This window comes from Pan paniscus, chromosome 8, assembly GCF_029289425.2.
Source record: "Pan paniscus chromosome 8, NHGRI_mPanPan1-v2.0_pri, whole genome shotgun sequence".
NCBI lineage: Eukaryota > Metazoa > Chordata > Mammalia > Primates > Hominidae > Pan > Pan paniscus.
This window is the reverse complement of record NC_073257.2, coordinates 85,301,266-85,313,643: the sequence shown is the minus strand read 5'-3', so window position 1 is coordinate 85,313,643 and position 12,378 is coordinate 85,301,266. Positions and strand designations below refer to the sequence as shown.

The 12,378-nt window shown below is 38.4% G+C and overlaps 2 protein-coding genes across 12 annotated transcripts in view; one reads left to right on the top strand and one right to left on the bottom strand.

The window, feature by feature from the left end:
• Positions 1–12,378, top strand: part of ECD (ecdysoneless cell cycle regulator) — a 92,848-nt gene that overhangs the window by 29,338 nt on the left and 51,132 nt on the right. For 2 of the 6 annotated variants that reach the window (XM_055092980.2, XM_055092979.2), the window contains exons 12-14: positions 508–575; positions 1,647–1,861; positions 3,757–3,967. In XM_055092980.2, the coding sequence (XP_054948955.1) occupies positions 508–575; positions 1,647–1,861; positions 3,757–3,967 (494 nt within the window). Of the gene's footprint in view, positions 1–507; positions 576–1,646; positions 1,862–3,756; positions 4,047–4,950; positions 6,689–6,719; positions 6,745–8,150; positions 8,555–12,378 lie in introns of those variants that run through there. The other 4 variants (XM_034930782.3, XM_055092978.2, XM_063607734.1 and 1 more) reach the window with 4 other exon arrangements.
• NUDT13 (nudix hydrolase 13) overlaps positions 1–12,378 on the bottom strand; it is a 49,649-nt gene that overhangs the window by 13,641 nt on the left and 23,630 nt on the right. For 3 of the 6 annotated variants that reach the window (XM_055092990.2, XM_008968993.5, XM_055092992.2), the window contains 2 exons: positions 11,784–11,938; positions 6,741–7,866 (listed from right to left, as the gene is read on the bottom strand). In XM_055092990.2, the coding sequence (XP_054948965.1) occupies positions 7,666–7,866; positions 11,784–11,938 (356 nt within the window). In that variant the 3' untranslated portion in view covers positions 6,741–7,665. Of the gene's footprint in view, positions 1–6,740; positions 7,867–11,680; positions 11,976–12,378 lie in introns of those variants that run through there. The other 3 variants (XR_010113256.1, XM_063607759.1, XM_063607758.1) reach the window with 3 other exon arrangements.

The window sequence follows — 12,378 nt, the reverse complement described above, 5'->3', positions numbered from 1 at the left end:
AAACAAAACAAAAAAAACTGTTACTTGTGTATCAAATATATCATTATTAGTGTTGATGCTCTTGAACCTGATGAAAGATCTAAATTTATATTTGGTATTCTCTCTTTAAGAAAGCAGGGATAAGGGAAGATATGTTCTTGTTTATTTTTTAAGCTTTAGTTCTTAAAAGAACAGGCTTTATTTAAATTAACTCAAATAAATAATGGTTTTGCTAATGCTAGATATCTTATTGGGGCTAGAGAGTGGGTAGGTCCCTAAATCAGCATAAGCTAAATGTACATAAACAAGATGCAATTTTTACTTTTCATTTATCAGACTTTCCCATTTCTGTTGTCCTGCAAGGCCAGTAAACTCAAGGATTTTTAAAACTTAAACTACAACTTTTCTTGCTGTGCCTCCTTAGAAATTCTATCTTTGGTAGCTTTCCTAAGAATGGCACCACTTTAGAAAAGTTTCAAAGAGTTGTATTTAGAATAAATTAATTGTCTTTGTCCTTTAATATTGCAGAGAACCTTCCGAAGCTCCAATCACTTTTGATGCAGATTCTTTTCTTAATTATTTTGATAAGATTTTAGGTAAGTAGTGGTGTGATGTTGACTTTCATTTTGAAACTGTTAGTAGTATGGCTGTTGCTAGAGCATTGGGTTATGAGATATCTCAGAAGCCAAAATGTTTGCTTTCTCTTCCTGGTTTGAGTTGCTTTCAACCATGAATTACTACCCATGAATAATTTTGTAGAAGCTGCCTAGCTTAGTGCTTGACATATATAGTAGCTGCTCATTAAATTTTTTTTTTTTTTTTTTTGAGATGGTGTCTCGCTCTGTTGCCCAGGCTGGAGTGCAGTGGCACGATCTCAGCTCACTGCAAGCTCCGCCTCCTGGGTTCATGCCATTCTTCTGCCTCAGCCTCCTGAGTAACTGGGACTACAGGCGCCTGCCACCACACCCAGCTAATTTTTTTGTATTTTTAGTAGAGACGGGGTTTCACCGTGTTAGCCAGGATGGTCTCGATCTCCTGACCTCATGATCCGCCCATCTCAGCCTACCAAAGTGCTGGGATTACAGGCGTGAGCCACCGTGCCCGGCCTCATTAAATATTTGAGAGTGACTGAATGCTGTGTGTTTAAATAGGGTTTTACATTGGCTCCCATATTATATTGTTCTTTTTTGGAATTACTGTACTTACAAATCAGTAATAAAAAGATAACTCAAAAAATAATTATAATATGTATATATGTACAGAACTGCAGAGAGAAAGATCGGGATACCTGGAAACTGCTAAAAGATGCTTACCTCTGGGGAGAGAGTGAGATTGGATACAATACTTGTATGGCTTGAATGTTTACATCAAAATGTATTCATTTATTAGGTATTTTTAAAAATTTTTTAAGAAAAATATTTTAATTAATTGAATTCACTTTTTTTTAAGCTAAATCTTTTGATTCAGCCTGTACGCTTTTCCACAACATTAAATGCACACATATCTGCCAGCATTTGTAGAAGGGATTTTTGTGAAGTAGATTGACTGTGTGTATTAGTCTTTTTCTGTGGGTAACATTCTAATTATTTTGAGATGTGTAGTAACTAAAAAAAAATAATAATAATAATAATTACTAAGTGGCTCTTTCTTTCTTGGGATCTGTGTAGGGCCAAGGCCTAATGAGTCAGATTCTGATGATCTGGATGATGAAGACTTTGAATGTTTAGATAGTGATGATGACTTGGACTTTGAAACACACGAACCTGGCGAAGAGGCTTCCCTGAAAGGAACGCTTGATAATCTCAAGTCATACATGGCCCAGATGGACCAGGAACTAGCACACACCTGCATCAGCAAAAGTTTCACCACTAGGAACCAAGTGGTATGTGTGTTTTTAACCTCTTTCTCTTTCTGAGTCTAGTATGTCAGATAGCTAAAACCATATTTTATCATAGTTTTTCTTTTTTTGGTGTGTGAGATTTGAAATAAATAAGAATGTTAATTGTTTTCCTAACTCTGGTAGGATAAAGGATCATAGACTTAATTTTCCTAAACATAAGCTTCATTATATTACTTATTCTACATTATCTATCAGGATTTAAAATAAAAAGTCATATAATATGCTCAAATTAGAATGCGATTGTACACTACTACTTCTTAAATACATTTTTTTTTCAGAAGTAGTTTAAAAAAACTACAGCTTAAATGGATTTTAAAAAAGAGAGGGCACATGTTCTCAAGACCTTTTGAGACTATGCCTTGGGCCACAGTGGATTAAAACAAAATAACATAAGTAAATAAACAGAGAGGATCTTAAACATTCAAATAACTTTCCAGTTTTAACAGTTTATTTTGTATGTTTCCCTAATTTAGAGCCAAATTTAGGATTCACCTTCCGTTTATGTTTTCATCCTAGTTTTTAATGCCACCACTGTCTAATCCTAAACAGAGGTATTATGGAAAGAGCAAGAACCCTGGAGTCTTATGGGTTAGGGTTTGAAGTGTAGCTCAGCTGTCCACTGTGAATGTATCTATAAACCAGTAATCCTCATATCATAGAATTAACATGAGAACCAAATTAGACAGCAGTAAAACCTACAATAGGCCTTTAATTAATGTTAATTCTCCTTGCTTTGATCATCTAAACCACTTTTAAAACTATAGTCACTTCCAGAATTGTCAAAATCTAGTAGAAACCATACATTAGATTTATCTAAAGCAGTATTTCTTAAATTTTAATGTGAATATAAACCAAAAGATCATGTTACAACATAGATTCTGATTAAGTAGGCCTGGGATGAAGCTTGAGATTTTCCTTTTTTTAATTATTATTTTGTTTTATTTTATTATTATTATTATTATTTTATTTGAGATGGAAGTCTCCCTCTGTCACCCAGGCTGGAGTACAGTGGCACGATCTTGGCTCACTGCACCCTCTGCCTCCTGGGTTTAAGCAATTCTCCTGCCTCAGCCTCCCAAGTAGCTGGGACTACAGGTGCGCACCACCGTGCCTGGCTAATTTTTGTATATTTAGTAGAGACAGGGTTTCACCATGTTGGCCAGGCTAGTCTCTGGAGCTCCTGACCTCAAGTGATCCACCCACCTCAGCCTCCCAAAGTGCTGGGATTACAGGCATGAGCGACCACTCCCAGCTGAGATTTTCCATTTCTAATAAGCCCCAAGCGATGGAGACTCTGCTGCTCCATGGACAATGCTTTGGGTAGCAAGGACATAAAAGTCTATCGAGCTGTAATCTTTCAAATCCTTTCCCCAGCTTGTGGAATCAGAGGCCCAACTAACAATTTAGAATCTTTGTGGTTGGAACCACAAAGCCTTGTGTTTTTACTTTTAAGCTTTTTCACTGGGGGGAAAGAAAGGAACACTCGCTTCTTTCATTTTGAAGAAAATTTACATTATTATTTCATTTAATATTCACTTTTATGTTTGTTTCTTTTAAGACTCTTAGACAAGTTATAAATGTACCTTCTTAATTCTATTAGCCCTTGAGCTATTTCAAAATAGACATGCAATTTATTCGATTTGCAGGAATCTTTCCTGGAGAGAAATGTGTTATAATCTTTAGAACCAAGTTTTATTATGTGTGCTAGGCCATATAACTTATAGACTTCATTTTCAGTTTATATCACCAAGGATAAGAAGTCTCCTTTTTAATTTGGAATGCAAATTTACATTGTGGCTTAGTTATCTTTTTATTGTAACCACCATGCAACCTAATGATATATTAGCCCATAATTTTCTTTTCCCTCTATGAATAAGGAACCTGTATCCCAGACTACCGATAACAATTCAGATGAGGAAGATTCTGGTACAGGAGAATCTGTTATGGCACCAGTAGATGTAGACCTGAACCTGGTTTCAAATATATTGGAATCCTATAGCTCCCAAGCTGGACTGGCAGGACCTGCTTCCAATCTTTTACAAAGCATGGGAGTGCAGCTGCCTGACAACACCGATCACAGACCAACAAGTAAGCCAACAAAAAATTAACCAGCACATTTAGCTTCTCTTTTTTCTTTTTAAATAAATATTGAATATGATTCTGTTCATTTCTAGTTTAGATTACTCATTTGGTAAAAATGTTTCTTCATTACAAGTTTTACAGATTGACTTCTCCATGAGCCCCAAATGTGGCCCTCTTGGCACAAGTCTTTGTGATCTCAGCTGTGGGTTATACACAGGTTTTGAACTCGGCAGGGTAGAATCTAGCCCCTAGACAACCTTGAGATGAAATTCACACACTTCATGCTAAAGACATACCCTACCACAATATACCCTTGGAGTAATTCTAAATATTTAAATTTCTCCCTTACTGCTATTCATCCTCAGATCAAAATTTCAAGTTGACAAATTTGGATTTGAAAACTCATTCACTTTTTCTTTTCAATTTTTTAAATGAGGCATAACATGCATATGGTTAAGTGCACAAATCTTAAGTGTACAGTCAGTGAATTTTTGCATGTATGTACCTGAAGCAAGATATAGAACTTATTTACTTGTAAATAACAGCTATATTGATGTCACATACCAAAAAATTTACCCTTTAAATTATACAATTCAGTGGTTTTTAGTATATTTACAAAATTGTGCAACCATCCCTACCATCTAATTCTAGAATATTAGAAACCCCATACTCACTAATAGTCTCTCATTCCCTTCTACTCCCAGCCCCTAGAAACCACTAGTCTACTTTCTGTCTCTATGGATTTGCCTATTTTGGATATTTCATACCTGATATTGTACTTAATTGTTTTAATTAATTAATTGGTTTGATATTTAATATAACTGATATATCTATTGCTAAGATGAAATGTTTATTTCTTAAAATGATGCTCATATTCCTCCTAAAATAAATCAAGTATTATCTATATATCATAAAATTCACCATTAAAAGCAAAAAAAAAGTCTTCTCTACAGACAGCTCCATATACTGACCATGTTTTTATAATCTAGGTCTCTGGATTCTTCTTTATTATTGTATGCAGCAGAGAGATGCCTTTACTATATCTTACCCTATCCAAGTAAAAACAATGGAAATAGTTTCATACTGTTCCCTCTCCAGTGACCAAGGGAGGAATTAGGAGAATGGTGTAGTAGAGTTCTCATCTGAGAACCTACTATCACGAACTAATAAAAACTGAATATGGCCGGGCATGGTGGTGGGCGCCTATAATCCCAGCTACTTGGGAGGCTGAGGCAGGAGAATAGCTTGAACCCGGGAGCCGGAGGTTGCAGTGAGCCAAGATTGCGCCATTGCGCTCCAGCCTGAGCGACAAGAGCGAAACTCCGTCTCAAAAATAAATAAATAAAAACTAAATATACCATATCCCACTCCAATCCTTTGTCTTCCTAGTGTTCACTGAAATGAACTAAGGAAGAGGATAAGTGTTACACATTGACTAAAGTAACACATCAGATGATATTGTGCAACATTTTAACATTTTAAATAATAATTATTTTAAATATATTTTTATTGTTTGTTTTGAAGCTACATTTCTCATGTTAAAAATGGGGCCAGAATGCCGTCCCAGCTCAATTGTGAGAAAAAGGTTTCCCCCCATCGCACTTGTGGTACATTAGGTTTATCTTCATTGAGGATTAAATATTGGGTAGAGAAAGGGTGATAGGCAAAAATATAAATGAAATTTTTTTTTATTCTGGTTGCCACGGCTGACTGACTTTCAGCCAGGCTCACAAGATTTTACCTGTTTTTCTATTCTGCATCATGGACCCAGATGGGTTCTATTTATCCTTAGCACCTTCATAATTTATTGCCCACATATATATTCTCAGGTCAGGTAGGTCCTGTACCAAAGTTTCTTTTATTTATCTGCCATTTTCAGTATCCCAGGCCTGCTCTCTTCTGCCTCAGCTTTCAGATATCCTTGGGGTTCTACAGCAAAGCTCTTTTCCCACTCACTACTGAGAAGCAAAGTTCAATGTTGCAGCTCCTGCTGTTAGCCACTCTCATCTTTTCTTTTCCAAAAACACATTAATCAAAAAACAAACAGTTACTCCATGGTAAGTTTGGGAAACTCATAACCAGGAATTCCGCACACTCCCCTTTCTATCAGTATTTTCAGATTGGGGATGTGTACACATGCGCTCACAAACACACCCACATAGAGATAGAAAAGATTGGGAGATGGTAATACACATGGACCCTGAACTGTTTTCTTCTAACTGCAAGATATGAAGAAATCTCAGGACCTCTCTTTTGTGAGTGCTTTTCCCTTCTGCATGCTGGGTTCAGCCCAGGTAAAGGCAAGCTGCCAATCTAACAAGACAATCAAGTCCCATCACATATTATCCCTCAACATTTCCTGATGAAGGCACTTTGATTTCCCCAAAGCAATGATGGTTTGCTGGCAGTGGAGAGAGCAATGACCTTTTGAGATCAAAAGGAAATTCAGTGCTTTAACTTTTCTAGTTTTAGAATCTCTTTAGTGCTATGGGACTTTGGGACTTAGTCCTATGGGACTTTGACATGTAAATAACCTTAGGGTCTCTGGAGCTTTTGTCTTTAATCACAAATAAGTCCCTAGAATCTTCTGAAGATATGATTATTTCCTCTTTTCAGCAAGACCTCTAACATTCCTCCTGCACATTGCTTCAGTTGTTCCACTGACTTGAAACCTGGACTTAAATGTTTAATTGTCACCAATAGGGAACCTTTCCCCTACCCCAAAATTCTCACCTTGTAAAATTTTCTCAATTCACAGGACAGAAAAAGACATCAGAACAAAGGTGTGGAAATTTCTTTTATTTTCCCCAAATAAACTCTTCTCCCTTATGGCATCATATATGAATGATGAGAAATCCTAAATTTAGTTTATTCCATAAAGTTTAAGAAATAGGTCAGGTTTGGCATCTGTTTATCTCCACCAATCCCTTTGTTAATCAACACATTGTGGATGTGCAAATGCCAGCAACTGTTTTATTTAGGAAAACAGGCATGGCAAAGCAATAGTCTTTTCCCTGGGTCACAAACTGAGCATGTGACAGAGCTGAAAACAGCGAAAAAGATTTACTGTCTGGAGTCCCATTGGGATTCTACTTCCTCAACAGAGCCTCAGGGCATCTGATTTATTATAAAGTACTCTGAGTCATAATGACTTAATTGTGACTTTTATTTAACTACCATGTTCATGTAACTAGAATGCACCTGTACATGAATTTTAAAATGTCATACTGTGCTATTTTTCTTAATTCTGTAAGGGTAACAAGTAACTCAGTAATGACTTAAAACTTGCTATATATTTTCAATACTAAGATAAAAGTTTTAACCAAACTTACAACAGGCACATTTTGGCAGTTAGTGTAAACACAGCATTAACAAGCCATATGCCAGAAGATGTTTGCTTCCAAGGCCTTAGAGAAAATGACTGAACAAGGGCCTACATCCAAACTAATGCTTCCCCCTTCCCCCTGATTTTTGACAGTTGACAGCTCATCAGTTTTCTTCTCACACTGGCTTTTTTGATTGCCCATTGGTAGGAATTTCTTCCATTAACACTGCTGATAGAAGTGTCTTACTGTAGGCTCACCCTTTGCTCTGCCCTTCTGAGGTCTTTCTGCAGCTTATCTTTTGTCACTTCTCCTTTGTCAACTGATCTCTAGTTTGTCCCTCAGGAATACCAAGGAGCGATCTAAGTGACTTGATCCGGGCTAAGCAGGCAGGGAAGAACAGATCTGTTTTTCCACCCACTCCTTAATCAGTTGGTGGGAGATGGCTAACTTAGGGGGCAGCCAGAATGGGAAAGTCCCATTCTGTTGCTGAGTATAGGGGCCCTTTCTCTTCAGGGCTGTGGCTACCTCATCATGACTGAACCAGGCAGCTGTCTCTAATTCTCTCAAGTTCACCTGGATCTGAAAGACATAAGGAAGAAAAGGATGTAAGGTCAGGAGCTACAAAATTTAGAATACTATGGCCAAAGGTCAGAAAATGATTCTAGAACTAAGCAATCTTAGAAGATAATACCTGGGATCTTCAGGTTAGGTGAAAGTCAGTTCTAGATACTGCCCAGAAGCAAAAGAGGCATAATTAAGAAATGAGAGTTTTATATGTGTGTGTGTGTGTGTGTGTGTGTGTGTGTGTGTGTGTGTGTATATATATATATATATATATTTTTTTTTTTTTTTTTTTTTTTTAGACGGAGTCTCTCTCTGTTGCCCAGGCTGGAGTGCAGTGGCGCTATCTTGGCTCAATGCAAGCTCCACCTCCCAGGTTCACGCCATTCTCCTGCCTCAGCCTCCTGAGTAGCTGGGACTACAGGCGCCCGCCACCATGCCCGGCTAATTTTTTGTATTTTTTAGTAGAGACGGGGTTTCACCGTGTTAGCCAGGATGGTCTCGATCTCCTGATCTTGTGATCCACCCGCCTCGGCCTCCCAAAGTGCTGGGATTACAGGTGTGAGCCACTGTGCCCGGCCGAGTTAAATATATTTCTAACATAGTAAAAAAAAAAAGATAAGATACATTAAATAAATCCTGGAAGTACAAATACTAAAATGTTAAGAGTGGTTAACGTTGAGAATAAATTATGAATAATACCTATTTTTCCTTGTGTCTCTATTGATTGTATAAATTTTTCAATTAAAAAAGAACATACAAATATTACTTTTTTTTCTTTTTGAGATGGAGTTTTGCTCTTTTTACCCAGGCTAGAGGGCAATGGTGTGATCTTGGCTCACTGCAACCTCCCCTCCCAGGTTCAAATGATTCTCCTGCCTCAGCCTCCCGAGTAGCTGGGATTACAGGCACCCGCCACCACACCTGGCTAATTTCTTTGTATTTTTAGTAGAGACGGGGTTTCACCATGTTGGACAGGATGCTTTTGAACTCCTGACCTCAGGTGATCCACCTGCCTCGGCCTCCCAAAGTGTTGAGATTACAGGCGTGAGCCACTGTGCCCAGCCACTGTTTTTTTTTTTTTTTTAAATGATAAGGGTTAATGATAGTCAAAAGCATAGTCTCATCTTTGCAAGAAGCAAAGTAATGCAAACTTCATCCCAAGGAAGCTGAAATAGATTAGATATTCTATAAAAACCAAAACATACAATAGGCAAACTTTGGCAGGCAGAGACCATCAGTCAGTGATGCTAGAGAAGTGCAAGATGAGATTGGATAAAACAATGTCTAGCCGGGCGTGGTGGCTCATGCCCATAATCCCAACACTTTGGGAGGCCAAGGTGGGAGGATCACCTGAGGTCAGGAGTTCGAGACCAGCCTGGCCAACATGGTGGAACCCCCATCTCTAATAAAAATACAAAAATTAGCCGGGCATGCTGGCAGGCACCTGTAATCCCAGCCACTCGGGAGGCTGAGGCAGGAGAATTGCTTGAACCTGGGAGGCGAAGGTTGCAGTGAGCTGAGATCGTGCCACTGCACTCCAGCCTGGGCGACAAGAATGAGACTCCATCTCAAAAAAAAAAAAAAAAAAAAAAAAAAGACAACGTCTTAAGTTTCTTTCAACTACAAGTTCCTATAGTTTTATATTTTTAGTTCCCAGCATCCTGACTGACTTGAGCAATAAGACCAATCCTGCAGTCAGTCATTAAATGATGCCTGATTGTGCGCCTACTATATGTAAGATACTCTTAACTCCTGACAATAAAAGGTAAATTGTCTTATATAAACAGTGTTGGGAAAATTGGATATCCACATGCAAAAGAATGAAATCGGACCGTTATCTTACATCATATGCAAAAACCAACTTAAAATGGATTAAAGACTTAAATATAAAACCTGAAACAATAAAATTCTTAGAAGAAAACATAAAGGAATAAATTTCTAGACATTAGACTGGGCAATGGTCTCTTAGATATGATACCAAAGCACAGGCAAGAAAAGCAAAGATAGACAAGTAGGGATTCTATCAAACTAAAGCTTCTGCAGAGTCAGGGAATCAATCAACAGAGTGAAGAGACAACCTGCAGAATGGGAGAAAATATTTGCAGACCCTCTATCTAATAAGGAGTTAATATCCAAAATATATAAGGAACGTCTGCAACTTAATACCAAAAAATAAATAAGCCAATTTAAAAATGGGCAAAGAATCTGAATAGACATTTCTCCAAAGAAGGTATTCAAATGGCCAACAGGTATGTGAAAAGGTGCTCAACATCACTAATCATCAGGGAAATGCAAATGAAAACCTCATACCTTCTTTGATGGCTACTATTAACTCATACCTTCTTTAATGGCTACCATTAAAAAAGTACAACGGACAGCAAGTATTGGTAAGGATGTAGAGAAAAGGGAACCCATGTACACTGTTGTGGGGAATGTAAGTTGGTGCACCTACTATGGAAAAAAATATGGAGGTTCCTCAAAAAATTAAAAATAGAATTACCCTTTGATCTAGCATCCCACTTCTGGATTGAAATCTAGATCTTGAAGAGATATCTGCACTCCCATGTTCACTGCAGTATTCACAATGGATGAATGGATAAAGAAAATGTGGTATATACTATAATAGAATATTATTCAGCCTTAAAAAGGAAGGAAATCCTGCAGTTGCAACAAGATAGATGGGCCCAAAGGACATGCTAAGTGAAATAAGCCAGACACAGAAAGACAAATATTCCATGATCTGACTTATATGTGGAATCTAAAATAGTCAAACTTACAGAAGCAGAGAGTAGAATGGTGGTTGCCAGGGGCTGAAGGGAGGGGAAAATGGAAAAAGTTGCATGCCAGGGGCTGAAGGGAGGGTGGCCACTGGTCAAAGGGTACCAGGTTTCAGTCATGCAAAATAAGTTTTGAAGATCTGTACACCATAAGGTCTACAATTAATAATACTATATTATACACATAAAAATTTGCTAAGAGAATAGATCTCACATCAAGTGCTCTTACCACAAAATTAAAAAAAAAAAAGGGTGGGAGAAAAATAAAAGGGGTGGGAGGAAACTTTTGTAGGTGATGAATAAGTTTATGGCATTGATAGTGATGATGCTTTGATAATTTCAAGGGTATATACTTCTCTGCTGAAGCAGGAGAATCACTTGAACCCAGGAGGCGGAGGTTGCAGTGAGCCGAGATCGCGCCACTGCACTCCAGGCTGGGCGACAGAGTAAGACTCCGTCTCAAAAAAAATAAAATAAAATAAATTGTCTCGTGATTGACATATATGCAAGGGAGAATGGAGATTATTTGCTTCCTTTACTAGGTTGCAAATTCCTTGAGGGCATAAATCATATTTAATTAAATTAATTAATTAATTTACTTTCAAGACGCATTCTCACCCTGTTGCCCAGGCTGGAGTGCAGTAGCGCGACCTCAGCTCACTGCAACCTCCACCTCCCAGGTTCAAGCGATTCTCCTGCCTCAGCCTCCCAAATAGCTGGGACTACAGGCACCTGCCACCATGCTGAGCCAATTTTTGTATTTTTAGTTGAAATGAGGTTTCACTATCTTGGCCAGGCTGGTCTTGAACTCCTGACCTCGTGATCCGCCCACCTCAGCCTCCCAAAGTGCTGGGATTACAGGCATGAGCCATCGCACCCGGCCTTAATTTTTTGTATTTTTAGTAGAGATGGAGTTTTGCCATGTTGGCCAGGCTGGTCTTGAACTCCTGACCTCAAGTGATCCGCCCACATCAGCCTCCCAAAGTGTTGGGATTACAGGCATGAGCCACCGTGCTCAGCCCTAAATCATATTTTACACATGTTTATGTAATCTAGATGATGCTGGACTAGACAAGTGCTTAATAAGTACTTGCTGATGAGCAGGTTGGATGAAGCAAAAGAAATATCACAGCATAAGGGAACATGAGAACTTACTTCTGTCTGCCCTGGTTTCACAGTTGCATGGCAAGCAATCATGAGTGAGCCACTAGGGAAGGGCCAATGCTGGGATGCATAGTACTGCAGGCTTTCCACCTCCAATCCCACCTCTTCTGCAACTTCTCGACGGATGGTCTCTTCCACACTTTCACCTACAAGCACTCAGATTAATTCAGGACAGCCCTGTAGCTAGAAGGGTGATACAGACAGCCCATTTGAGAAAGGTGCACAACACTGGCTCCAAAGTTTCAATGAAATGCTCTTGGGAGTGTCCTAAAACTCTGAGTCATTCCAACAATAAGAATCAGGTCCAGAGCTGTGTGTTGAACCACAGTGCTTAAGTCTGCTAGGTCTAAAGTAAGTGTGACAGTAGGAGGGACTACTGCCCTCAGCTTTAATAAAATTCCACTTTTCACCATTTGCAAATTTGACCCCAATAGACTAGAGAAAAAAACCAACCTGTAAATAAATACTGAATTCTAGCAAATGTTACGCATGCTGAAATAGGAAGAAGTGTACTAATATCTTCAATCTATGCATCAAAAAATAAGATAGATTAATTAATGGATAGATGGACAGCTTTGTGATAAAG